Below are 25,276 nucleotides of genomic sequence, written 5' to 3'. Positions count from 1 at the left end.
AGATCTTGTCGTTCCTAATCTTGCCCCGCTGCGCATTATCGAACATGAAGGCAACCGACCGTTGGTCCGTGAGGAGAGTGAATCTCCTGCCGGCCAGGTAATGCCTCCCATGTCGCACAGCTTCTACTATGGCCTGGGCCTCCTTTTCAACCGAGGAGTGGCGGATTTCGGAGGCATGGAGGGTACGGGAGAAGAAAGCCACAGGCCTGCCCGCTTGGTTGAGGGTGGCCGCCAGAGCTACGTCGGACGCATCGCTCTCGACCTGGAAGGGGAGGGACTCGTCGATGGCGTGCATCGTGGCCTTTGCAATGTCTGCTTTGATGCGGCTGAAGGCCTGGCGGGCCTCCGTCGACAGGGGGAAGGTTGAGGACTGGATCAGGGGTCAAGCCTTGTCTGCGTAATTGGGGACCCACTGTGCATAATAGCTGAAAAACCCGAGGCAGCGCTTCAGGGCCTTGGAGCAGTGAGGGAGGGGGAACTCCATAAGGGGGCGCATCCTATGTTTCAGGGTCGGGGCCTATGACTCCATTTCGCACTACGTAGCCTAGAATGGCTAGACGGTCGGTGCTAAACACGCATTTATCCTGATTGTATGTCAAATTAAGGATTTTCGCGGTCTGGAGAAATTTGTCGAGGTTGGTGTCGTGGTCCTGCTGGTCATGGCCGCAGATGGTGACGTTATCCAGATACGGGAACATTGCACGCAAGCCGTACCGGTCAACCATTCGGTCCATCTCTCGCTGGAAGACCGAGACCCCGTTCGTGACACCGAAGGGAACTCTTAAAAGTGATAGAGCCACCCATCTGCTTCTAAGGCAGTGTACTTGCGGTCACTATTACGGAGGGGTAGCTGGTGGTAGGCGGACTTGAGATCCACCGTGGAGAAAACCTTGTACTGTGCGATCCTGTTTACCAGGTCGGCTATACGGGGGAGAGGGTACGCGTCCAGCTGCGTAAACCTGTTGATGGTCTGGCTGTAGTCAATGACCATCCTATGTTTCTCCCCGGTCTTTACCACCACTACTTGAGCTCTGCAGGGACTGTTGCTCGCTTCGATGGCCCCTTCCTTCAGCAGCTTTTGGACCTCTGACCTGATGAAAGTCCCGTCCTGGGCACTGTACCGTCTGCTCCTGGTGGCGACGGGTTTGCAATCCAGGGTGAGGTTCGCAAACAGGGAAGGCGGGTCGACCTTAAGGGTCGCGAGGCCGCAGACAGTAAGGGGGGGTATAGGGCCGCCAAATTTAAAAGTCAGGCTTTGCAAATGGCATTGGAAATCCAGCCCCAGGAGGGTAGCTGCGCAGAGGTGCGGCAGGACATACAGGCGGAGATTGTTGAATTCCCTGCCTTGGACAGTGAGGTTCACTAAGCAGAACCCCTTTATCCCCACCGAGTGCGACCCGGAGGCCAAGGAGATCCTTTGATTTACGGGGTGGGTTACAAGAGAACAGCGCCTTACTGTGTCAGGGTGAACAAAGCTTTCCGCGCTCCCAGAGTCAATCAAGCAAGACGTCTCGTGGCCATTGATGAAGACCGTCGTTGTAGCTGTTGCAAGCATCCGAGGCCGACTTTGGCCCAGAGTCACCGAGGCCAGCTGAACTAATTGAGAGTTCTGGTCGGGCAGACTGTAGTCGGTTGTGCTGGGGGCCTGGGGCCCCATCCAAGATGGCGTCACCCATGGGTCGCACATGGTGTCCGGGGATGAAGAAGATGACGGCGGCGATGGAAAAAATGGCGGCGCCCATCCGTCCAGCGTGGTGTCCGGGGAGCAAAATGGCCACGCCCGTGGGTCGCACGCGGCCTTAGGATAGGGGGGTGGCGGTGAGCGCTGGCCGGCCGGGGCCTGAAGGGGGGGTTGCTGATAGTCGCTGGAGACCGCGGCCATGGCACGGGCCTGGCAGACCCCCACAAAGTGGCCCTTCTTGCCGCACCCATTGCAGGTAGCGGTGCGGGCCGGGCAGCGCGGGCGGGGATGATTCGCCTGCCCGCAGAAGAAACAGCGGGGGCCGGCGGCGTTAGCGTGCCGTCTCGCCGCGCAGGCTTGCGGGGTCAGGGAGATGGCCTGTGGGGCTGCCGCTGCGGGGTGCCATGCAGCCCAAGGGTCCATCGCGCGTTGGGCGCAAAGGACTGCACGTTTTTGTCGGCAACGTCCATGGACCCTGCCAGGGCCCGTGCCTCAGTAAGTCCCAGAGTGTCCCTTTCTAGGAGTCTTCGGCGGATATCGGGGGAGCTCATACCTGCCACGAAAGCATTCCTGATTAAAGGTTCCGTGTGCTCGCTCCCCAAAACTGGCGGGCAGCCACAGTTTCGGCCCAGCACCAGCAGCGCCTGGTAGAAATCTTCCAACGTTTCCTCGGGGCTTTGCCTCCTAGTCGCCAGCAGGTGACGAGCGTAGACCTGGTTCACGGAGCGGATATAATGTCCTTCTAGCAGCTCGATCGCGGCATCATAATTCTCCGCCTCCTCGATAAGAGGGTAGATCCCAGGGCTGACCCGTGAGCGCAGGAGATGCATCTTTTGTCCTTCCGTGGGGGTGCCGGCGGCCGTGTCGAGGTAGCCCTTAAAACACGCCAGCCAGTGTTTAAAAATAGCAGCAGAGTTGTCCGCGTGGGGGCTGAGCTGAAGGCACTCCGGTTTGATACGGAGATCCATCCTTCCAACTTAAGCTGTAGCAGATTAAATTGATGCGCGATCAATTACACTCAAGACAAAGCGATTCATAACTGAAGGCTTTAATCTGCTAGAACTCTTCCCCAGCAGCTTCGATACAGAAAGTGAAGGCTGCTGGGACGGCACCGTTTCTTATACTCCGCCTCTCAGGGCGGAGCTATGTACACCAGCCAATGGTAGACTCCTGGGTCTAACCAATGGTCATCCACCTCTTAGGTACCGCAATACCTGGTATTACCACACCTTCATAGTGAGAGGATTTGAGTATAGGGTGGTGATATGCCTCTGGGCCATATCATAGTTGGATGGTATGAGGCCTCCAACCAGCAGGTGGCACTACAGACTCACCATGCAGTCTCCAGACCAAGGTCATGTGACCTGAGACCTGGCTATAAAGAAAGGCACATCCGGCCATCTGGAGAAGAAGATATAGAGGGCAGTAAGGTGTCTGCGTGGGTTTCCACGGGGTGCTCCGGTTTCCTCCCACAGTCCAAAGACGTGCAGGTTAGGTGGATTGGTCATGATAAATTGCCCTTAGTGACCAGAAAGGTTAGGAGGGGTTATTGGGTTACGGGGATAGGGTGGAAGTGAGGGCTTAAGTGGTCGGTGCAGACTCGATGGGCCAAATGGCCTCCTTCTGCACTGTAAGTTCTATGTACATGTATTTGGTCAGCACTTGGTGTAAGTTCCAGAGGAGTAACAAGACTCCATGATAACGAGCCCGGTATCAGATTGCCATCCTGCCGCACGAGACACAATAAAAGAGTTTTGGTTTGGACAGATCAAAGTGTTTGGTGAGTTCTTCATAATAGTACAAGGCACCAAATACAACGTTTAGGAATAGGGACGTTTTACTGCAATTGTATAGGGCATTGGAATATTGTGGGCAGTTTAGGTGTCCTTATCTGAGGAAGGATGTTCTTGCTATGGAGGGAGTGCAGCAAAGGTTTACCAGGCTGATTCAAAGAACAAAAAACAAAGGACAATACAGCACAGGAACAGGCCCTTCGGCCCTCCAAGCCTGTGCCAACCATGGTACCAACCTTGGCCAAAACCCTCAGCACTTCCTTGTGCCGTATCCCTCTGTATCCATCCTATCCATGTGTTTGTCAAGATGCATCTTGAATGTCGTTAATGTATCTGCTTCCACAGCCTCCCCGGCAACGCGTTCCAGGCACTCACCACCCTATGTAAAAACCTGCCTCGCACGTCTCCTCTAAACTTTGCCCCACGGACCTTAAACCTCTGCCCCCTGGTGACTGACCCCTCCACCTTGAGAAAGAGTGCCTGCCCATCCATTCTATCCATGCCCCTCATAATCTTGTAGACCTCTATCAGTCCAAGTCTATTCAGCCTCTCCTAGGATGGCAGGACTGTCATATGAGGATAGACTTAGTCGATTAGGATTATATTCATTGGAGTTTAGAAGAGTGAGAGGGGATCTTATAGAAACTTACAAAATTCTAACAGGATTAGACAGGGTGTGGGGGGGGAATGTACCTACATGCCAACTTGATGTGTTTTTTGTGCAGAGACACTGAAGACTCAACATTTACATAGAAACATAGAAAATAGAAGAAGGAGGAGGCTATATGGCTCTTGGAATCTGCTCCGCCATTCATTATAATCATCAAGTTCAATACCCTGATCCCGCCTTCCCCCCATTTCGCTTGATCCCTTTAGCCCCAAGAGCTGTATCTAATTCCTTCTCGAAATTACACAACGTTTTGGCTTCAACTACTTTCTGTGGGAGTGAATTCCACAGATTCACCGCTCTCTGGGTGAAGAAATTTCTCCACACCTCAGTCCTAAAAGGTTTCCCCCTTATCCGCAAACTGTGACCCCTAGTTGTGGACTCCCCACCATCGGGAACATTCTTTCTGAATCTACCCTGTCTAATCCTGTTAGAATTTTGAAAGTTTCTGTGAGATCCCCTCTCACTCTTCTAAACTCCAATGAATATAATCCTAACCGACTTAGTTTCTCCTCATGACAGTCCCACCATTCCAGAATCAGTCTGGTAAACCTTCGCTGCTCTCCCTCCACAGCAAGAACATCCTTCCTCAGATAAGGACACCAAAACTGCCCACAATACTCCAGGTGTGACCTTGGCAATGCCCTGTACAATTGCAGTCAAACATCTCCATTCCTATACTCAAATCCTCTCGCTATGAAGACCAGCATCCCATTATGCAACTATCTACCCCCATTACACCCTTGGCAGGGCCGACACAGTCAGGTTGTTTTCCCCTGGCAGTGACATCTAAAACATGGACACAATCTTAGCATCACGAGCCAGTCATTTAGAACTGAGGTGTGGCAAAATCTCTTCACTAGGAGTGAATCTTTGCAATTGTCTACCCAGAATGTTGAGGATGCTCCATTGTTGATTATATTCAAGATTGGGATCGATAGATTTTTGAGCTCTTAGGGAATCAAGGGATATGGGGCGCAGGCGGGTAAGTGGAGTTGAGGCAGAAGGTCAGCACGATCTTACTGAATATTGTACGAAGTCTTACAACACCAGGTTAAAGTCCAACAGGTTTGTTTCGATGTCACTAGCTTTCGGAGCGCTGCTCCTTCCTCAGGTGAATGAAGAGGTCTGTTCCAGAAACACATATATAGACAAATTCAAAGATGCCAAACAATGCTAGGAATGCGAGCATTAGCAGGTGATTAAATCTTTACAGATCCAGAGATGGGGTAACCCCAGGTTAAAGAGGTGTGAATTGTCTCAAGCCAGGACAGTTGGTAGGATTTCGCAGGCCAGATGGTGGGGGATGAATGTAATGTGACATGAATCCCAGGTCCCGGTTGAGGCCGCACTCATGTGTGCGGAACTTGGCTATAAGTTTCTGCTCGGCGATTCTGCGTTGTCGCGGGTCCTGAAGGCCGCCTTGGAGAACGCTTACCCGGAGATCAGAGGCTGAATGCCCTTGACTGCTGAAGTGTTCCCCGACTGGAAGGGAACATTCCTGCCTGGTGATTGTTGCGTGATGTCCGTTCATTCGTTGTCGCAGCGTCTGCATGGTCTCGCCAATGTACCACGCTTCGGGACATCCTTTCCTGCAGCGTATGAGGTAGACAACGTTGGCCGAGTCGCACGAGTATGTACCGCGTACCTGGTGGGTGGTGTTCTCACGTGTAATAGTGGTATCCATGTCGATGATCTGGCACGTCTTGCAGAGATTGCCATGACAGGGTTGTGTGGTGTCGTGGTCACTGTTCTGAAGACTGGGTAGTTTGCTGCACACAATGGTTCGTTTGAGGTTGCGCGGTTGTTTGAAGGCAAGTAGTGGGGGTGTGGGGATGACCTTGGCAAGATGTTCATCGTCATCAATGACGTGTTGAAGGCTGTGAAGAAGGTGACGTAGTTTCTCCACTCCGGGGAAGTACTGGACGACGAAGGGTATTCTGTCGGTTGTGTCCCATGTTTGTCTTCTGAGGAGGTCGGTCCGGTTTTTCGCTGTGGCGCGTTGGAACTGTCGATCGATGAGTCGAGTGCCATATCCCGTTCGTACGAGGGCATCTTTCAACGTCTGTAGATGTCTGTTACGCTCCTCCTCGTCTGAGCAGATCCTGTGTATACGGAGCGCTTGTCCATAGGGGATGGCTTCTTTAATGTGTTTAGGGTGGAAGCTGGAGAAGTGGAGCATCATGAGGTTATCCGTGGGTTTGCGGTAAAGCGAAGTGCTGAGGTGACCGTCCTTGATGGAGACGAGTGTGTCCAAGAATGCAACTGATTTTGGAGAGTAGTCCATGGTGAGTCTGATGGTTGGATGGAACTTATTAATGTCATCGTGTAGTCGTTTCAGTGATTCTTCGCTGTGGGTCCAAAGGAAAAAAATGTCATCGATGTATCTGGTGTATAACATCGGTTGAAGGTCCTGTGCGGTGAGTAGGTCCTGTTCAAACTTGTGCATGAAGGTGTTGGCGTATTGGGGTACGAATTTGGTCCCCATGGCTGTTCCGTGCGTCTGGATGAAGAACTTGTTGTTGAAGGTGAAGACGTTGTGATCCAGAATGAAGCGGATGAGTTGCAGAATTGCGTCTGGAGATTGGCAGTTGTCGGTGTTGAGTACGGAGGCTGTTGCAGCAATGCCGTCGTCATGGGGGATGCTGGTGTAGAGTGCCGAGACGTCCATTGTGACGAGGAATGTTCCTGGTTCAACTGGTCCATGGGTGCTGAGTTTCTGTAGGAAGTCCGTCGTGTCGCGACAGAAGCTGGGTGTACCTTGTACGATGGGTTTCAAGATGCCCTCGATGTAGCCAGAGAGGTTCTCACACAGGGTCCCATTGCCTGAAACGATAGGGCGGCCTGGTGTGTTGGCCTTATGTATTTTTGGGAGGCAGTAGAGATCTCCAATGCGGGGAGTACGTGGGATGAGAGCACGTAGGGTGCTCTGAAGATCTGGATCCAAGGTCTTGATCAGTCTGTTAAGTTGGCGGATGTGTTCCTTGGTCGGATCTGCGGGTAACTGTCTGTAGTGTTCTTGGTTGTTCAGTTGTCGGTATACTTCTTTGCAGTAGTCCGTTCTGTTCAGTACGACAGTGGCCCCCCCTTTGTCTGCTGGTTTGATGACGATGCTGTGGTTGGTCTTGAGAGCGCGGATGGCATTGCGTTGTGCTTGGGTGACGTTCGGGGTTGTCTTGTGAATGCGACTGATGAATCTGGCATTGACGTGACTCCTGACGGCTTGAGCATACATGTCGAGTCTAAGACAGCGGCCTTCCGGAGGGGTCCAATTCGACTCTTTCCTCTTCGGTTGCCGCACCGCAGATCTCTCGGTCTGCTGTTCCGGTTCATTGGTAGTCTGCTTGGGTTCGCTGTTGGCCTCTTGGGGTCTGTGGAAGAATTCCCGGAGCCTCATTCGCCTGATGAATTCCTCCGTGTCTGCCGCGAGACTGATGGGGTCCATTTTGGTGGTGGTGCAGAAATTAAGCCCTCTGCTGAGGACTTCGATTTTGTCTGGTTGAAGGGTGTAGTCTGACAAGTTGACAATAGATTTCCCTGTATTGTTTTCTACTGTGACACCGGGGGTGGCTTGGTTGCTGCCGGTGGTGATGCCAAGTTTCTCAAGCTTTCTGTTCTTGGTATGCATATAGGTGGCATAGTATTGTTGTCTCATCTGTTTGGCGGTGTTCCGCAGCTGGTCTGCTGCATCCTGAGCGCAAGTTGAGAATGTGGCCTCTATCTTGGTTTCCAGGTTGCGTCGTCTGCTGTAGAGCTGGTGTACGAGACGGTTGAGGAGTGTGAGAGAGGTGCGACGGCAGAGTCTCTCAGCGAAGTCTGTGTTGTAGGTCGACTTGAGTGGGTTTGTGATCTGTAGCCCTTTCGGGATCTGGTTTGCTTTCTTGCATCTTTGTAGAAACTTAATGTCAGTGTCTATATGCGCGATCTTCCTGGAGATCCTCTCCACTTTGAGCCGGCAGTTTGCGGTGTCGATGGTAGCCATGATGTGGAGATGCCGGCGTTGGACTGGGGTGAGCACAGTACGAAGTCTTACAACACCAGGTTAAAGTCCAACAGGTTTGTTTCGATGTCACTAGCTTTCGGAGCGCTGCTCCTTCCTCAGGTGAATGAAGAGGTCTGTTCCAGAAACACATATATAGACAAATTCAAAGATGCCAAACAATGCTGGAATGCGAGCATTAGCAGGTGATTAAATCTTTACAGATCCAGAGATGGGGTAACCCCAGGTTAAAGAGGTGTGAATTGTCTCAAGCCAGGACAGTTGGTAGGATTTTGCAGGCCAGGTGGTGGGGGATGAATGTAATGCGACATGAATCCCAGGTCCCGGTTGAGGCCGCACTCATGTGTGCGGAACTTGGCTATAAGTTTCTGCTTGGCGATTCTGCGTTGTCGCGGGTCCTGAAGGCCGCCTTGGAGAACGCTTACCCGGAGATCAGAGGCTGAATGCCCTTGACTGCTGAAGTGTTCCCCGACTGGAGATCTTCATCCAGATCTTCAGAGCACCCTACGTGCTCTCATCCCACGTACTCCCCGCATTGGAGATCTCTACTGCCTCCCAAAAATACATAAGGCCAACACACCAGGCCGCCCTATCGTTTCAGGCAATGGGACCCTGTGTGAGAACCTCTCTGGCTACATCGAGGGCATCTTGAAACCCATCGTACAAGGTACACCCAGCTTCTGTCGCAACACGACGGACTTCCTACAGAAACTCAGCACCCATGGACCAGTTGAACCAGGAACATTCCTCGTCACAATGGACGTCTCGGCACTCTACACCAGCATCCCCCATGACGACGGCATTGCTGCAACAGCCTCCGTACTCAACACCGACAACTGCCAATCTCCAGACGCTATTCTGCAACTCATCCGCTTCATTCTGGATCACAACGTCTTCACCTTCGACAACAAGTTCTTCATCCAGATGCACGGAACAGCCATGGGGACCAAATTCGCACCCCAATACGCCAACATCTTCATGCACAAGTTTGAACAGGACCTACTCACCGCACAGGACCTTCAACCGATGTTATACACCAGATACATCGATGACATTTTTTTCCTTTGGACCCACGGCGAAGAATCACTGAAACGACTACACGATGACATTAATAAGTTCCATCCAACCATCAGACTCACCATGGACTACTCTCCAAAATCAGTTGCATTCTTGGACACACTCGTCTCCATCAAGGACGGTCACCTCAGCACTTCGCTTTACCGCAAACCCACGGATAACCTCATGATGCTCCACTTCTCCAGCTTCCACCCTAAACACATTAAAGAAGCCATCCCCTATGGACAAGCGCTCCGTATACACAGGATCTGCTCAGACGAGGAGGAGCGTAACAGACATCTACAGACGTTGAAAGATGCCCTCGTACGAACGGGATATGGCACTCGACTCATCGATCGACAGTTCCAACGCGCCACAGCGAAAAACCGGACCGACCTCCTCAGAAGACAACATGGGACACAACCGACAGAATACTCTTCGTCGTCCAGTACTTCCCCGGAGCGGAGAAACTACGTCATCTTCTTCACAGCCTTCAACACGTCATTGATGACGATGAACATCTTGCCAAGGTCATCCCCACACCCCCACTACTTGCCTTCAAACAACCGCGCAACCTCAAACGAACCATTGTGTGCAGCAAACTACCCAGTCTTCAGAACAGTGACCACGACACCACACAACCCTGTCATGGCAATCTCTGCAAGACGTGCCAGATCATCGACATGGATACCACTATTACACGTGAGAACACCACCCACCAGGTACGCGGTACATACACGTGCGACTCGGCCAACGGTGTCTACCTCATACGCTGCAGGAAAGGATGTCCCGAAGCGTGGTACATTGGCGAGACCATGCAGACGCTGCGACAACGAATGAACGGACATCACGCAACAATCACCAGGCAGGAATGTTCCCTTCCAGTCGGGGAACACTTCAGCAGTCAAGGGCATTCAGCCTCTGATCTCCGGGTAAGCGTTCTCCAAGGCGGCCTTCAGGACGCGCGACAACGCAGAATCGCCGAGCAGAAACTTATAGCCAAGTTCCGCACACATGAGTGCGGCCTCAACCAGGACCTGGGATTCATGTCACATTACATTCATCCCCCACCATCTGGCCTGCGAAATCCTACCAACTGTCCTGGCTTGAGACAATTCACACCTCTTTAACCTGGGGTTACCCCATCTCTGGATCTGTAAAGATTTAATCACCTGCTAATGCTCGCATTCCTAGCATTGTTTGGCATCTTTGAATTTGTCTATATATGTGTTTCTGGAACAGACCTCTTCATTCACCTGAGGAAGGAGCAGCGCTCCGAAAGCTAGTGACATCGAAACAAACCTGTTGGACTTTAACCTGGTGTTGTAAGACTTCGTACTGTGCTCACCCCAGTCCAACGCCGGCATCTCCACATCATTACTGAATATTGGAATAGGCTGGAGGGGCCGTATGGGGCACTACCATTCCTAATTCTTATGTTATGCAACGTGCAAGGCAGTTTGTGGTCCAAACATTGATTGAAAAGGGCAATATGAGTGCTGTTTGCTGTGTCAGCAGAATGATCAGAAATTACAAGGAGTGAAATTCAGACTTTCAGCCTTTCAATTGGGGGTTTGGTTCAAATTCAGAGTGGAGTCGCTACAAAAACACACATTGCTTCCTGCTTTCAAACATTTGCGTTCCAACCTTGGCCTTGAACATTTAGAGAATCAACACATGGTTTATCTGTCTGTGAGTTTTATTGCATCATTTTGCACATTTTTGATATATTTTTGAGAGCAATATAGCTTTGAAATGCAAATAAAACCTTCATAATCTTAAAAGCAAACCAGCACAATATGTGTGTCATCAAAGACCACCCAATCATGGGGCAGATTACAATAGGGATGAAACAAGATATTACAATTTGCAATAAAAATTGAGTAAAACAAAAACAAAATTACATAATTCAATATCATTAATAACAAAAATACTTTTGGAAAATTTAAAAATGCAGATCAAAATTTACAAAATTCTATTGAAATAAAGAATTCCCATTAATCTTCTGTATTGGAAAATGCATTAAAATGAATTGAGTCAGGGAGTGTTTCCAGTGCCTTTGCACAACTTTCTTTTTTGGGTTGTCATTGTGTTGGATATTTTACGGTCACAATTACCTGTTGCTCCCTAACAGACTTTTTGCTGCAGTCAGCAAGACTAGTCTTAAATTGTCTGTTTGTGAAAGCCTGCTGCTGCTTACATCACATCGAATTGCCTCCAATGAATCATTTCAGGAGTACAATGAAATCTCCAATAACTTTATCCATTGCCAACAGATAAGTGAGCATTTTTCAAACTCACTCTGACACCATTTTGCAGTTTTATTTTACAGGCTGGAGGTTGCAAGGTGAATGATGCAGAAACCTCAGCGAGGATACAACAATCTCCGTACCTCTTTGATTATCCTTAGTTCAGTAAACTACACTTTCCATTAATTTTGCTCCATCCGTTACCCACAAAGACTTATCAACATAGAATCATATAAATCCTACAGTGCAGAAGGAGGCCAATTGGCCCAATGAGTCCATACTGATCTTCTGAAAGCGCACTCTACCTATACCCACTCCCTCAACCTATCCCCATAGCCTCACCTTTTGGACAGTAAGGGCAATTCTAAAATGGCCAATCCACCTAACCTGCACATCTTTGGACTGTGGGAGGAAACCGGAGCACCCGGAGGAAACCCACGCAGACATGGGGAGAAAGTGCAAACTCCACAGTCATCCGAGGTTGGAATTGAACCCAGGTCCCTGGTACTGTGAAGCAGCAGAGCTAACCACTGTGCCACCATGATCTTGGATTCTCGCTCACCCTGGGGCACATCGTCACCTGGAAAAGTACAGTAAAAGTGCAACGTTTCCTTGTCCCAGGACAAGGTCTTTGTGCCTTTTGTAACTGCTGGATAGGCCTAAACACTTGTTTCAATGAATGTGGCTACAGGCTCCATCCCAACACTTGAGCTGGCAACAACCAAGTTGGCAACAACCCATTGGTGGCATCACTATCATAATATATTAAAATAAGCAGTTAGGGAACACATTGGTGGTAACCATGGAATCCTTGCAATGCAGAAGAAGGTCATTCGGCCCATCAGGTCTGCACTGACCCTCTGAAAGAGCATCCCACAAACGGCCCATGGCCCCACCCTATCCCCATAACCCTGTAACCCCACCTAACCTTTGAACACTAAGGGAAATTTAGTGTGGCCAATCCACCTAACGTGCACATCTTTGGGCTGTGGGAGGAAACCGGAGCACCCGGAGGAAACACACGCAGACACGGAGAGAACATGCAAACTCCGCACAGACAGTGACCCGAGGCTGGAATCAAACCCAGGTCCCTGGAGCTGTGAAGCAGCAGTGCTAACCACTGTGCCACTGTGCCACACCTTTTGGCTTGTCAAAACTTTCCTTATCATCTAGGTCTATGTTACCTCAGATATGATATATACATAAAGATAATTGCGATAAAAAGATCTTCAGCTAAAGTGTGCATCTGTCCTGCAGTTTAGAAACGTAGTCCTGAGTCCTGACAACTCACTGTGTCGGAGATGTCAGCGTGTCGGAGATGTCAGTGTGTCGGAGATGTTGCCGTGTCGGAGATGTCGCTGTGTCGGAGATGTCAGCGTGTCGGAGATGTTGCCGTGTCGGAGATGTTGCCGTGTCGGAGATGTCGCTGTGTCGGAGATGTCGCCGTGTCGGAGATGTCGCTGTGTCGGAGATGTCGCCGTGTCGGAGATGTCGCCGTGTCGGAGATGTCGCCGTGTCGGAGATGTCGCCGTGTCGGACATGTCAGCGTGTCGGAGATGTCAGCGTGTCGGAGATGTCAGCGTGTCGGAGATGTCGCTGTGTCGGAGATGTTGCCGTGTCGGAGATGTCAGCGTGTCGGAGATGTCGCCGTGTCGGAGATGTCAGTGTGTCGGAGATGTTGCCGTGTCGGAGATGTCGCTGTGTCGGAGATGTTGCCGTGTCGGAGATGTCGCTGTGTCGGAGATGTCGCCGTGTCGGAGATGTCGCCGTGTCGGAGATGTCGCTGTGTCGGAGATGTCGCTGTGTCGGAGATGTCGGCGTGTCGGAGATGTCAGCGTGTCGGAGATGTCAGCGTGTCGGAGATGTCAGCGTGTCGGAGATGTCAGCATGTCGGAGATGTCGCCGTGTCGGAGATGTCGCCGTGTCGGAGATGTCGCTGTGCCGGAGATGTCGCCGGGTCGGAGATGTCGCTGTGTCGGAGATGTCGCTGTGTCGGAGATGTCGCCGTGTCGGAGATGTCAGCGTGTCGGAGATGTCAGCGTGTCGGAGATGTCAGCGTGTCGGAGATGTCGCTGTGTCGGAGATGTTGCCGTGTCGGAGATGTCAGCGTGTCGGAGATGTCGCTGTGTCGGAGATGTCGCTGTGCCGGAGATGTCAGCGTGTCGGAGATGTCGCCGTGTCGGAGATGTCAGTGTGTCGGAGATGTTGCCGTGTCGGAGATGTCGCTGTGTCGGAGATGTCGCCGTGTCGGAGATGTCGCCGTGTCGGAGATGTCGCTGTGTCGGAGATGTCGCTGTGTCGGAGATGTCGGCGTGTCGGAGATGTCAGCGTGTCGGAGATGTCAGCGTGTCGGAGATGTCAGCATGTCGGAGATGTCGCCGTGTCGGAGATGTCGCTGTGCCGGAGATGTCGCCGTGTCGGAGATGTCGCTGTGTCGGAGATGTCGCTGTGTCGGAGATGTCGGCGTGTCGGAGATGTCAGCGTGTCGGAGATGTCAGCGTGTCGGAGATGTCGCTGTGTCGGAGATGTTGCCATGTCGGAGATGTCAGCGTGTTGGAGATGTCAGCGTGTCGGAGATGTCAGCGTGTCGGAGATGTCAGCGTGTCGGAGATGTCGCCGTGTCGGAGATGTCAGCGTGTTGGAGATGTCAGCGTGTCGGAGATGTCAGCGTGTTGGAGATGTCATCGTGTCGGAGATGTCAGCATGTTGGAGATATTGCCGTGTTGGAGATGTGCGTGTGGTGGTGTGATGCTAGTGCGAGTTATTAGCCATTGATAATCTTCTCACTGATAAACTGTGGCATTGTGTAAAGGACGAGGAATATAAAGAGAGCGAGGATGACTATGACCAGCAGACCAATGATATACCACTTGTAGTTCCTCCAGATAAAGTAGACAAAGGATTTCAAAGGATTCATGAACCAGTTGAAGGATGTATTGGGCCGACTGGAGATAGAGGAAAAGACACAAATTAATCAATCGGCTAGTATGAAGAATATTAAGCAAGCAGTAATGACATATTTCTTATATTGAGCGTCTGTTGTCTGAAGACATTTACAAAACTGGAGTGTCAATCAAGCTGTGTTACACAATTTCCCATTCACCCCTCCTGTGACAACACCTCAATTACAAATACTCTTTCTGGGACGTACTCTCTATAATGTTCCCCTTTCTCCACAGCCAAAGTATCAAAGTAGCCTTACTGAGGGTATTACACATTCCTCACCTTTATCTCACCCATTACCCTATGGCAGAATTGGGATAAAATCCCCATTGTAGACAATTCAATGTAGAAGCCAAGAGAGTGCTTTTGGAGGTCGGTGAAAAGAGGGAGACCAAGGTGTAAGTTGTAAGGGGTAAGTAGCAATTAACCTTATATTCAGGGCTAATTTCAAATTAAATTAGTCCTTTAATCTAGTTACTAAAAGGGGTGCGGGGGCGGGGGGGGGGGGGGGGGGGGGGCTGGTGGTGGTGGTGTGTCAGGTGAAACTGGGAGAAGGTGAAGCTAAAATGACTGAGTGTGGAGCACCCGGAGGAAACCCACACAGACACGGAGAGAACGTGCTGACTCCGCACCGACAGTGACCCAAGCTGGGAATCGAACCTGGGACACTGGCGCTGTGAAGCCACAGTGCTACCAACTCTGCTACCATGCTGCCCAGTTCTCCTGTTCCCCATATCCCTTTAACCCAGCACAGGGGCAACACGGTAGCACAAGTGGCTAGCACTGTGGCTTCACAGCTCTAGGGTCTCAGGTTCGATTCCCCACTGGGTCACTATCTGTGCGGAGTCTGCACGTTCTCCCCGTGTGTGCGTGGGTTTCCTCCGGGTGCTCCGGTTTCCTCCCACAGTCCAAAGACGTGCAGGTTAGATAGATTGGCCATGATAAATTGCCCTTAGTGTCCAAAAAAAAGTTAGGAGGGGTTATTGGGTTATGGGGATAGGGAGGAAGTGAAGGTTTAAGTGGGTCGGTGCAGACTCAATGGGCCGAATGGCCTCCTTCTGCACTAAATTTTCTATGTTCTAACCCTTTTTAAAAAATCAGAAATATATCTATCTCTTCTTAAAAACATTTAATGACTCAGATTCCACCGCATACGGGGCAGCGGGTTCCACAAATTCACCACCATCTGCGTGAAGTAGTTCTTCCTCAACTCAGTTCTAAATCTGCCGCCTCTCAACCTATATCTGTGAACTCTGGTTCTAGATCGCCCCACAATGGGGAACATTTGGTCTATGTTTACTTTATTAATCCCATTGAGTATTTTATACACCTCGATCAGATCCTCTCTCATCTTTCTAAACTCCAGCGAGTATAAGCCCAAACTGTTTAATCCCTCCTCACACGTCAACCCTTTCATCCCCGGAATCAATCTGGTGACCCTCCTCTGAACTGTCTCCAATGCCACCACATCCTTCCTCAAATAAGGAGACCAAAACTGGACACAATACTCCCGATGTGGTCTCACCAACACCCTATACAATTGCAACAACACTTCTCTATCTTAATACTCCAGTCATTCTGCAATAAAATATATAATAATTTGGGTAAGCTGGTACGGGAATTGAACCCGCGCTGCTGGCCTTGTTCTGCATTACAAACCATCTGTCTAGCCCAATGAGCTAAACCAGATGATAAACACTAACATTTCATTTGCCTTTGTAATTACAGGCTGCCCCGCATACCGACTTTCTGTGATTCATAAACAAAGACACCCAGATCCCTCTGCCCAGACGCATTTTGAATCTACTTTCCATTTAGATAATAATTTGCCTTTCTATTTTTTCGGCCAGTATGGATAACCTCACACTTATCCACATTAAACTCCATCTGCCAAATTTTGGCCCAATCTCCTAGACTATCTCTATCCATCTGTAAAATCTGTATCTCCTCTTCACTGCCTGCTTTCCCACCTATTTTAGTATCATCCGCAAATAGAACATAGAACATAGAAAATACAGCACAGAACAGGCCCTTCGGCCCACGATGTTGTGCCGAACCTTTGTCCTAGATTAATCATAGATTATCATTGAATTTACAGTGCAGAAGGAGGCCATTCGGCCCTTTGAGTCTGCACCGGCTCTTGGAAAGAGCACCCTACCCAAACTCAACACCTCCACCCAACACCAAGGGCAATTTGGACATTAAGGGCAATTTATCATTGGCCAATTCACCTAACCCGCACATCTTTGGACTGTGGGAGGAAACCGGAGCACCCGGAGGAAACCCACGCAGACACGGGGAGGACGTGCAGACTCCGCACAGACAATGACCCAAGCCGTAATCGAACCTGGGACCATGGAGCTGTGAAGCAATTGTGCTATCCACAATGCTACCGTGCTGCCCTTAAGAACAAATAAATCTACACTATATCATTTTACCGTAATCCATGTACCTATCCAATAGCTGCTTGAAGGTCCCTAATGTTTCCGACTCAACTACTTCCACAGGCAGTGCATTCCATGCCGCCACTACTCTCTGGGTAAAGAACCTACCTCTGATATCCCTCCTATATCTTCCACCTTTCACCTTAAATTTATGTCCCCTTGTAATGGTGTGTTCCACCCGGGGAAAAAGTCTCTGACTGTCTACTCTATCTATTCCCCTGATCATCTTATAAACCTCTATCAAGTCGCCCCTCATCCTTCTCCGCTCTAATGAGAAAAGGCCTAGCACCCTCAACCTTTCAAAGAACAAAGAACAAAAAAATGTACAGCACAGGAACAGGCCCTTCGGCCCTCCAAGCCCGTGCCGACCATACTGCCCGACTAAACTACAATCTTCTACACTTCCTGGGTCCGTATCCTTCTATTCCCATCCTATTCATATATTTGTCAAGATGCCCCTTAAATGTCCCTATCGTCCCTGCCTCCACTACCTCCTCCGGTAGTGAGTTCCAGGCACCCACTACCCTCTGCGTAAAAAACTTGCCTCGTACATCTACTCTAAACTTTGCCCCTCTCACCTTAAACCTATGCCCCCTAGTAATTGACCCCTCTACCCTGGGGAAAAGCCTCTGACTATCCACTCTGTCTATGCCCCTCATAATTTTGTATACCTCTATCAGGTCGCCCCTCAACCTCCTTCGTTCCAGTGAGACCTACTCTCCATTCCAGGCAACATCCTGGTAAATCCTCTTTGCACCTTTTCCAGAGCTTCCACATCCTTCCTAAAATGAGGCGACCAGAACTGTACACAGTACTCCAAATGTGGCCTTACCAAAGTTTTGTACAGCTGCATCATCACCTCACGGCTCTTAAATTTAATCCCTCTGTTAATGAACGCGAGCACACCATAGGCCTTCTTCACAGCTCTATCCACTTGAGTGGCAACTTTCAAAGATGTATGAACATAGACCCCAAGATCTCTCTGCTCCTCCACATTGCCAATAACTCTACCGTTAACCCTGTATTCCGCATTCATATTTGTCCTTCCAAAATGGACAACCTCACACTTTTCAGGGTTAAACTCCATCTGCCACTTCTCAGCCCAGCTCTGCATCCTATCTATGTCTCTTTGCAGCCGACAACAGCCCTCCTTACTATCCACAACTCCACCAATCTTCGTATCGTCTGCAAATTACTTGACCCACCCTTCAACTCCCTCATCCAAGTCATTAATGAAAATCACAAACAGCAGAGGACCCAGAACTGATCCCTGCAGTACGCCACTGGTAACTGGGATCCAGGCTGAATATTTGCCATCCACCACCACTCTCTGACTTCTATCGGTTAGCCAGTTCGTTAGCCAACTGTCCAAATTCCCCACTATCCCATGCCTCCTTACTTTCTGCATAAGCCTACCATGGGGAACTTTATCAAATGCCTTACTAAAATCCATGTACACTACATCCACTGCTTTACCTTCATCCACATGCTTGGTCACCTCCTCAAAGAATTCAATAAGATTTGTTAGGCAAGACCTACCGCTCACAAATCCGTGCTGACTATCCCTAATCAAGCAGTGTCTTTCCAGATGCTCAGAAATCCTATCCTTCAGTACCCTTTCCATTACTTTGCCTACCACCGAAGTAAGACTAACTGGCCTGTAATTCCCAGGGTTATCCCTAGTTCCTTTTTTGAACAGGGGCACGACATTCGCCACTCTCCAATCCCCTGGTACCACCCCTGTTGACAGTGAGGATGAAAAGATAATTGCCAACGGCTCTGCAATTTCATCTCTTGCTTCCCATAGAATCCTTGGATATATCCCGTCAGGCCCGGGGGACTTGTCTATCCTCAAGTTTTTCCTTCCTTCCTAACAAGTATTTCCTCGAGCTTACCAATCTGTTTCACACTGTCCTCTCCAACAATATCGCCCCTCTCATTTGTAAATACAGAAGAAAAGTACTCATTCAAGACCTCTCCTATCTCTTCAGACTCAATACACAATCTCCCGCTACTGTCCTTGATTGGACCTACCCTCGCTCTAGTCATTCTCATATTTCTCACATATGTGTAAAAGGCCTTGGGGTTTTCCTTGATCCTACCCGCCAAAGATTGTTCATGCCCTCTCTTAGCTCTCCTAATCCCTTTCTTCAGTTCCCTCCTGGCTATCTTGTATCCCTCCAATGCCCTGTCTGAACCTTGTTTCCTCAGCCTTACATAAGTCACCTTTTTCCTCTTAACAAGACATTCAACCTCTCTTGTCAACCATGGTTCCCTCACTCGACCATCTCTTCCCTGCCTGACAGGGACATACATATCAAGGACACGTAGCACCTGTTCCTTGAACAAGTTCCACATTTCACTTGTGTCCTTCCCTGCCAGCCTATGTTCCCAACTTATGCACTTCAATTCTTGTCTGACAACATCGTATTTACCCTTCCCCCAATTGTAAACCTTACCCTGTTGCACGCACCTATCCCTCTCCATTACTAAAGTGAAAGTCACAGAATTGTGGTCACTATCTCCAAAATGCTCCCTCACTAACAAATCTATCACTTGCCCTGGTTCATTACCAAGTACTAAATCCAATATTGCCCCTCCTCTGGTCGGACAATCTACATACTGTGTTAGAAAAGCTTCCTGGACACACTGCACAAACACCACCCCATCCAAACTATTTGATCTAAAGAGTTTCCACTCAATATTTGGGAAGTTAAAGTCACCCATGACTACTACCCTGTGACTTCTGCACCTTTCCAAAATCTGTTTCCCAATCTGTTCCTCCACATCTCTGCTACTATTGGGGGGCCTATAGAAAACTCCTAACAAGGTGACTGCTCCTTTCCTATTTCTGACTTCAACCCATACTACCTCAATAGGGTGATACTCCTCGAACTGCCTTTCTGCAGCTGTGATACTATCTCTAATTAATAATGCCACCCCCCCACCTCTTTTACCACCCTCCCTAATCTTATTGAAACATCTATAACCAGGGACCTCCAACAACCATTTCTGCCCCTCTTCTATCCAAGTTTCCATGATGGCCACCACATCGTAGTCCCAAGTACCGATCCATGCCTTAAGTTCACCCACCTTATTCCTGATGCTTCTTGCGTTGAAGTATACACACTTCAACCCATCTCCGTGCCTGCAAATACTCTCCTTTGTCAGTGTTCCCTTCCCCACTGCCTCATTACACGCTTTGGCGTCCTGAATATCAGCTACCTTAGTTGCTGGACTACAAATCCGGTTCCCATTCCCCTGCCAAATTAGTTTAAACCCTCCCGAAGAGTACTAGCAAACCTCCCTCCCAGGATATTGGTGCCCCTCTGGTTCAGATGCAACCCGTCCTGCTTGTACAGGTCCCACCTTCCCCAGAATGCGCTCCAATTATCCAAATACCTGAAGCCCTCCCTCCTACACCATTCCTGCAGCCACGTGTTCAACTGCACTCTCTCCCTATTCCTAGCCTCGCTATCACGTGGCACCGGCAACAAACCAGAGATGACAACTCTGTCTGTCCTGGCTTTCAACTTCCAGCCTAACTCCCTAAACTTGTTTATTACCTCCACACCCCTTTTCCTACCTATGTCGTTGGTACCAATGTGCAGCACGACTTCTGGCTGCTCCCCCTCCCCCTTAAGGATCCTGAAGACACGATCCGCGACATCCCTGGCCCTGGCACCCGGGAGGCAACATACCTTCCGGGAGTCTCGCTCGCGACCACAGAATCTCCTATCTATTCCCCTAACCATTGAATCTCCTACAACTATTGCTTTTCTATTCTCCCCCCTTCCCTTCTGAGCCCCAGAGCCAGACTCCGTGCCAGAGACCTGACCGCTAGGGCCTTCCCCCGGTAGGTCATCCCCCCCAACAGCATCCAAAACGGTATACTTGTTTTGAAGGGGAACGGCCACGAGGGATCCCTGCACTGTCTGCCTGTTTGTTTTTTTCACCCTGACTGTAACCCAGCTATTCTTGTCCTGTACCTTGGGTGTGGTTACCTCCCTGTAACTCTTCTCAATCACCCCCTCTGCCTCCCGGATGATCCGAAGTTCATCCAGCTTCAGCTCCAGTTCCCTAACACGGTCTTTGAGGAGCTGAAGTTGGGTGAACTTCCCGCAGGTATAGTCAGCGGGGACACCGGTGGTATCCCTCACCACCCACATCCTACAGGAGGAGCATGTAACTGGCCTAGCCTCCATCCCCTCTTACCTTACAGAATATAGCTGCTGTGTGGACTAACTAGATCTCCGCCCTCCGACTCTGCTCCCAGTCAGCTACACTTCCTGTAAACTCCTGGCTCTCTTCGCACTCTTTGCGGAAATCTCGGAAACAAAATGAAAGGAGCACCTTACTCCCTCCTCACCTAACTCCCTCGGTCACCAAACTCTCACTATCGCACTCAAAAAGCACCAAATTCAGCACTCCCTCAGTCACCAAACTCTCACTATCGCACTCAAAAAGCACCAAATTCAGCACTCAGTGCAAAACCTTGCTGTTACACTCTGTCCCTGCTTGCAGATCATTTATATAAATTGATACCTGTAGTTTAGTCGGGCAGTATGGTCGGCACGGGCTTGGAGGGCCGAAGGGCCTGTTCCTGTGCTGTACATTTCTTTGTTCTTTGTTCTTTGTAAACAGTTGAGGTCCGAGGACTGACCCCTGTGGCACCCCGCTAGTTACAATTCACCAGCCAGAGAAGGACCCATTTATCCCGACCCTCTGCTTTCTGTCAGTCACCCAATCCTCAATCCAATCTAGTACTCTACCCCCAGTCCATGCGATCTCACCTTCCGGATCAGTCTTTTATACAGCACCTGGTCAAACACCTTCTGAAAGTCTAGATGTACCACATCCGCAGGTTCCCCATTATCCACCTTGCTGGTTACATCCTCAAAGAATTCAAACAAGTTTGTCAAGCATGACTTACCCTTCATACAACCATGCTGACAATGGTGGATTGAGCTTTGTCTTTCCAAATGTTCAGTCATCTCCTCCTCAATGATTGATTTCATCAACTTCCCCACCATTGTGGTCAAGCAAACCGGTCTATAGTTTCCTACTGTTTGCCTCTCTCCCTTTTTGAATAGGGGTGTCACATTAGCGTGTTTCCAATCCACCGGGACCCTTCCAGAATCCAGGGAATTCTGAAATATCATAACCAATGCGTCCACCTCCCTTAATACCCTAGAGTGCAGGCCATCAGGTCCCGGAGACTTATCTGCCTTTAATCCCATCAGTTTATTCAATACCATCTCCCTAGTGATGGTTATTGCACCAGGTTCCTCTGCATTAACTGTAGTTTTTGGAAATTTTTTATGAACTTCTACCGTGAAGACAGAGGCAAAATATTGCTTCAGTGCCTCCGCCATCTCGGTGTTCCCTATTATTACCTCACCAATAATGTCTTCGACAGGGTCAACATTTACTTTAGCTATTCTCTTCCTCTTCTCTACTTACAGAAGCTTTTGGTATCAGTGTTTAAGTTTTTTGCTAGCTTCCTTTCTTAGTTTCATAGAATTTACAGTGCAGAAGGAGGCCATTCGGCCCACTGAGTCTGCACCAGCTCTTGGAAAGAGCACCCTACCCAAGGTCAACACCTCCATCCAACACTAAGGACAATTTTGGACACTAAAGGCAATTTATCATGGCCAATCCACCTAACCTGCAGATCTTTGGACTGTGGGAGGAACCCGGAGCGCCCGGAGGAAACCCACGCACACACGGGGAGGATGTGCAGACTCCGCACAGACAGTGATCCAAGCCGTAATCGAACCTGGGACCCTGGAGCTGTGAAGCAATTGTGCTATCCACAATGCTACCGTGCTGAAAAGTTCAGCTTAGCTCTTTTGATTTTATTTTCCGTAGCCTTTTGCTGAACCTTAAAGTTCTCCTAAACCTTCAGCTTACCACTAGCTTTTGCAGTATGGTCTAGTTTCTGCCTTTATGTCTTCCATGACTTCCTTGTTTAGTCATGGAATGTTTTTCTCCCTTTTACAATTCCCCTTCCTCTCAGGGATGTACTTTAATTGAAAGGTGTTTAATATCTCCCTGGGCATCACCATTGTTCCTCAACTGTCCTACCCTTAATTATCTGTGCCCAGTGTACTTGGGCCAACTCTTTCCTCAGTAATTACCACTGCCCAATGCTAAAACTCTAGTATGGAACTCTTCCTTCTCTCGCTCAATCTGAATTTGAAATTCTAGCATGCTCTGATCACTCCTTCCAAGAGGATCCTTAACAACAGACTATTTGTAAACTTTTCTTCATTACATAGAACATAGAACAATACAGCGCAGTACAGGCCCTTCGGCCCACGATGTTGCACCGAAACAAAAGCCATCTAACCTACACTATGCCATTATCATCCATATGTTTATCCAATAAACTTTTAAATGCCCTCAATGTTGGCGAGTTCACTACTGTAGCAGGTAGGGCATTCCACGGCCTCACTACTCTTTGCGTAAAGAACCTACCTCTGACCTCTGTCCTATATCTATTACCCCTCAGTTTAAAGTTATGTCCCCTCGTGCCAGCCATTTCCATCCGCGGGAGAAGGCTCTCACTGTCCACCCTATCCAACCCCCTGATCATTTTGTATGCCTCTATTAAGTCTCCTCTTAACCTTCTTCTCTCCAACGAAAACAACCTCAAGTCCATCAGCCTTTCCTCATAAGATTTTCCCTCCATACCAGGCAACATCCTGGTAAATCTCCTCTGCACCCGCTCCAAAGCCTCCACGTCCTTACTATAATGCGGTGACCAGAACTGTACGCAATACTCCAAATGCGGCCGTACCAGAGTTCTGTACAGCTGCAACATGACCTCCCGACTCCGGAACTCAATCCCTCTACCAATAAAGGCCAACACTCCATAGGCCTTCTTCACAACCCTATCAACCTGGGTGGCAACTTTCAGGGATCTATGTACATGGACACCTAGATCCCTCTGCTCATCCACACTTTCAAGAACTTTACCATTAGCCAAATATTCCGCATTCCTGTTATTCCTTCCAAAGTGAATCACCTCACACTTCTCTACATTAAACTCCATTTGCCACCTCTCAGCCCAGCTCTGCAGCTTATCTATATCTCTCTGTAACCTGCTACATCCTTCCACACTATCGACAACACCACCGACTTTAGTATCGTCTGCAAATTTACTCACCCACCCTTCTGCGCCTTCCTCTAGGTCATTGATAAAAATGACAAACAGCAACGGCCCCAGAACAGATCCTTGTGGTACTCCACTTGTGACTGTACTCCATTCTGAACATTTCCCATCAACCACCACCCTCTGTCTTCTTTCAGCTAGCCAATTTCTGATCCACATCTCTAAATCACCCTCAATCCCCAGCCTCCGTATTTTCTGCAATAGCCTACCGTGGGGAACCTTATCAAACGCTTTGCTGAAATCCATATACACCACATCAACTGCTCTACCCTCATCTACCTGTTCAGTCACCTTCTCAAAGAACTCAATAAGGTTTGTGAGGCATGACCTACCCTTCACAAAGCCATGCTGACTATCCCTGATCATATTATTCCTATCTAGATGATTATAAATCTTGTCTCTTATAATCCCCTCCAAGACTTTACCCACTACAGACGTGAGGCTCACCGGTCTATAGTTGCCGGGGTTGTCTCTGCTCCCCTTTTTGAACAAAGGGACCACATTTGCTGTCCTCCAGTCCTCTGGCACTATTCCTGTAGCCAATGATGACATAAAAATCAAAGCCAAAGGTCCAGCAATCTCTTCCCTGGCCTCCCAGAGAATCCTAGGATAAATCCCATCAGGTCCCGGGGACTTATCTATTTTCAGCCTGTCCAGAATTGCCAACACCTCTTCCCTACGTACCTCAATGCCATCTATTCTATTAGCCTGGGGCTCAGCATTCTCCTCCACAACATTATCTTTTTCCTGAGTGAATACTGACGAAAAATATTCATTTAGTATCTCGCCTATCTCTTCAGACTCCACACACAATTTCCCATCCCTGTCCTTGACTGGTCCTACTCTTTCCCTAGTCATTCGCTTATTCCTGACATACCTATAGAAAGCTTTTGGGTTTTCCTTGATCCTTCCTGCCAAATACTTCTCATGTCCCCTCCTTGCTCGTCTTAGCTCTCTCTTTAGATCCTTCCTCGCTACCTTGTAACTATCCATCGCCCCAACTGAAACTTCACACCTCATCTTCACATAGGCCTCCTTCTTCCTCTTAACAAGAAATTCCACTTCCTTGGTAAACCACGGTTCCCTCGCTCGACGCCTTCCTCCCTGCCTGACCGGTACATACTTATCAAGAACACGCAGTAGCTGATCCTTGAACAAACCCCACTTATCCAGTGTGCCCAACACTTGCAGCCTACTTCTCCACCTTATCCCCCCCAAGTCACGTCTAATGGCATCATAATTGCCCTTCCCCCAGCTATAACTCTT

At 49.3% G+C, this 25,276-nt stretch overlaps 1 protein-coding gene across 1 annotated transcript in view; it reads right to left on the bottom strand.

Moving 5' to 3' along the window:
- Positions 1 to 10,878: 10,878 nt before the first annotated feature.
- The window catches only part of fer1l4 (fer-1 like family member 4), a 527,478-nt gene continuing 513,080 nt past the window's right edge, over positions 10,879 to 25,276 (bottom strand). The window contains exon 45 of the mRNA XM_072515422.1: positions 10,879 to 14,391. Within this exon, the coding sequence (XP_072371523.1) occupies positions 14,211 to 14,391 (181 nt within the window). The 3' untranslated portion in view covers positions 10,879 to 14,210. The remainder of the gene's footprint in view (positions 14,392 to 25,276) is intronic.

The sequence above is a fragment of the Scyliorhinus torazame genome, chromosome 8 (assembly GCF_047496885.1).
Source record: "Scyliorhinus torazame isolate Kashiwa2021f chromosome 8, sScyTor2.1, whole genome shotgun sequence".
In the NCBI taxonomy this organism is placed as follows: domain Eukaryota; kingdom Metazoa; phylum Chordata; class Chondrichthyes; order Carcharhiniformes; family Scyliorhinidae; genus Scyliorhinus; species Scyliorhinus torazame.
Note: the sequence above shows the minus strand (reverse complement) of the source record. Positions and strands in the feature narration are given on the sequence as shown.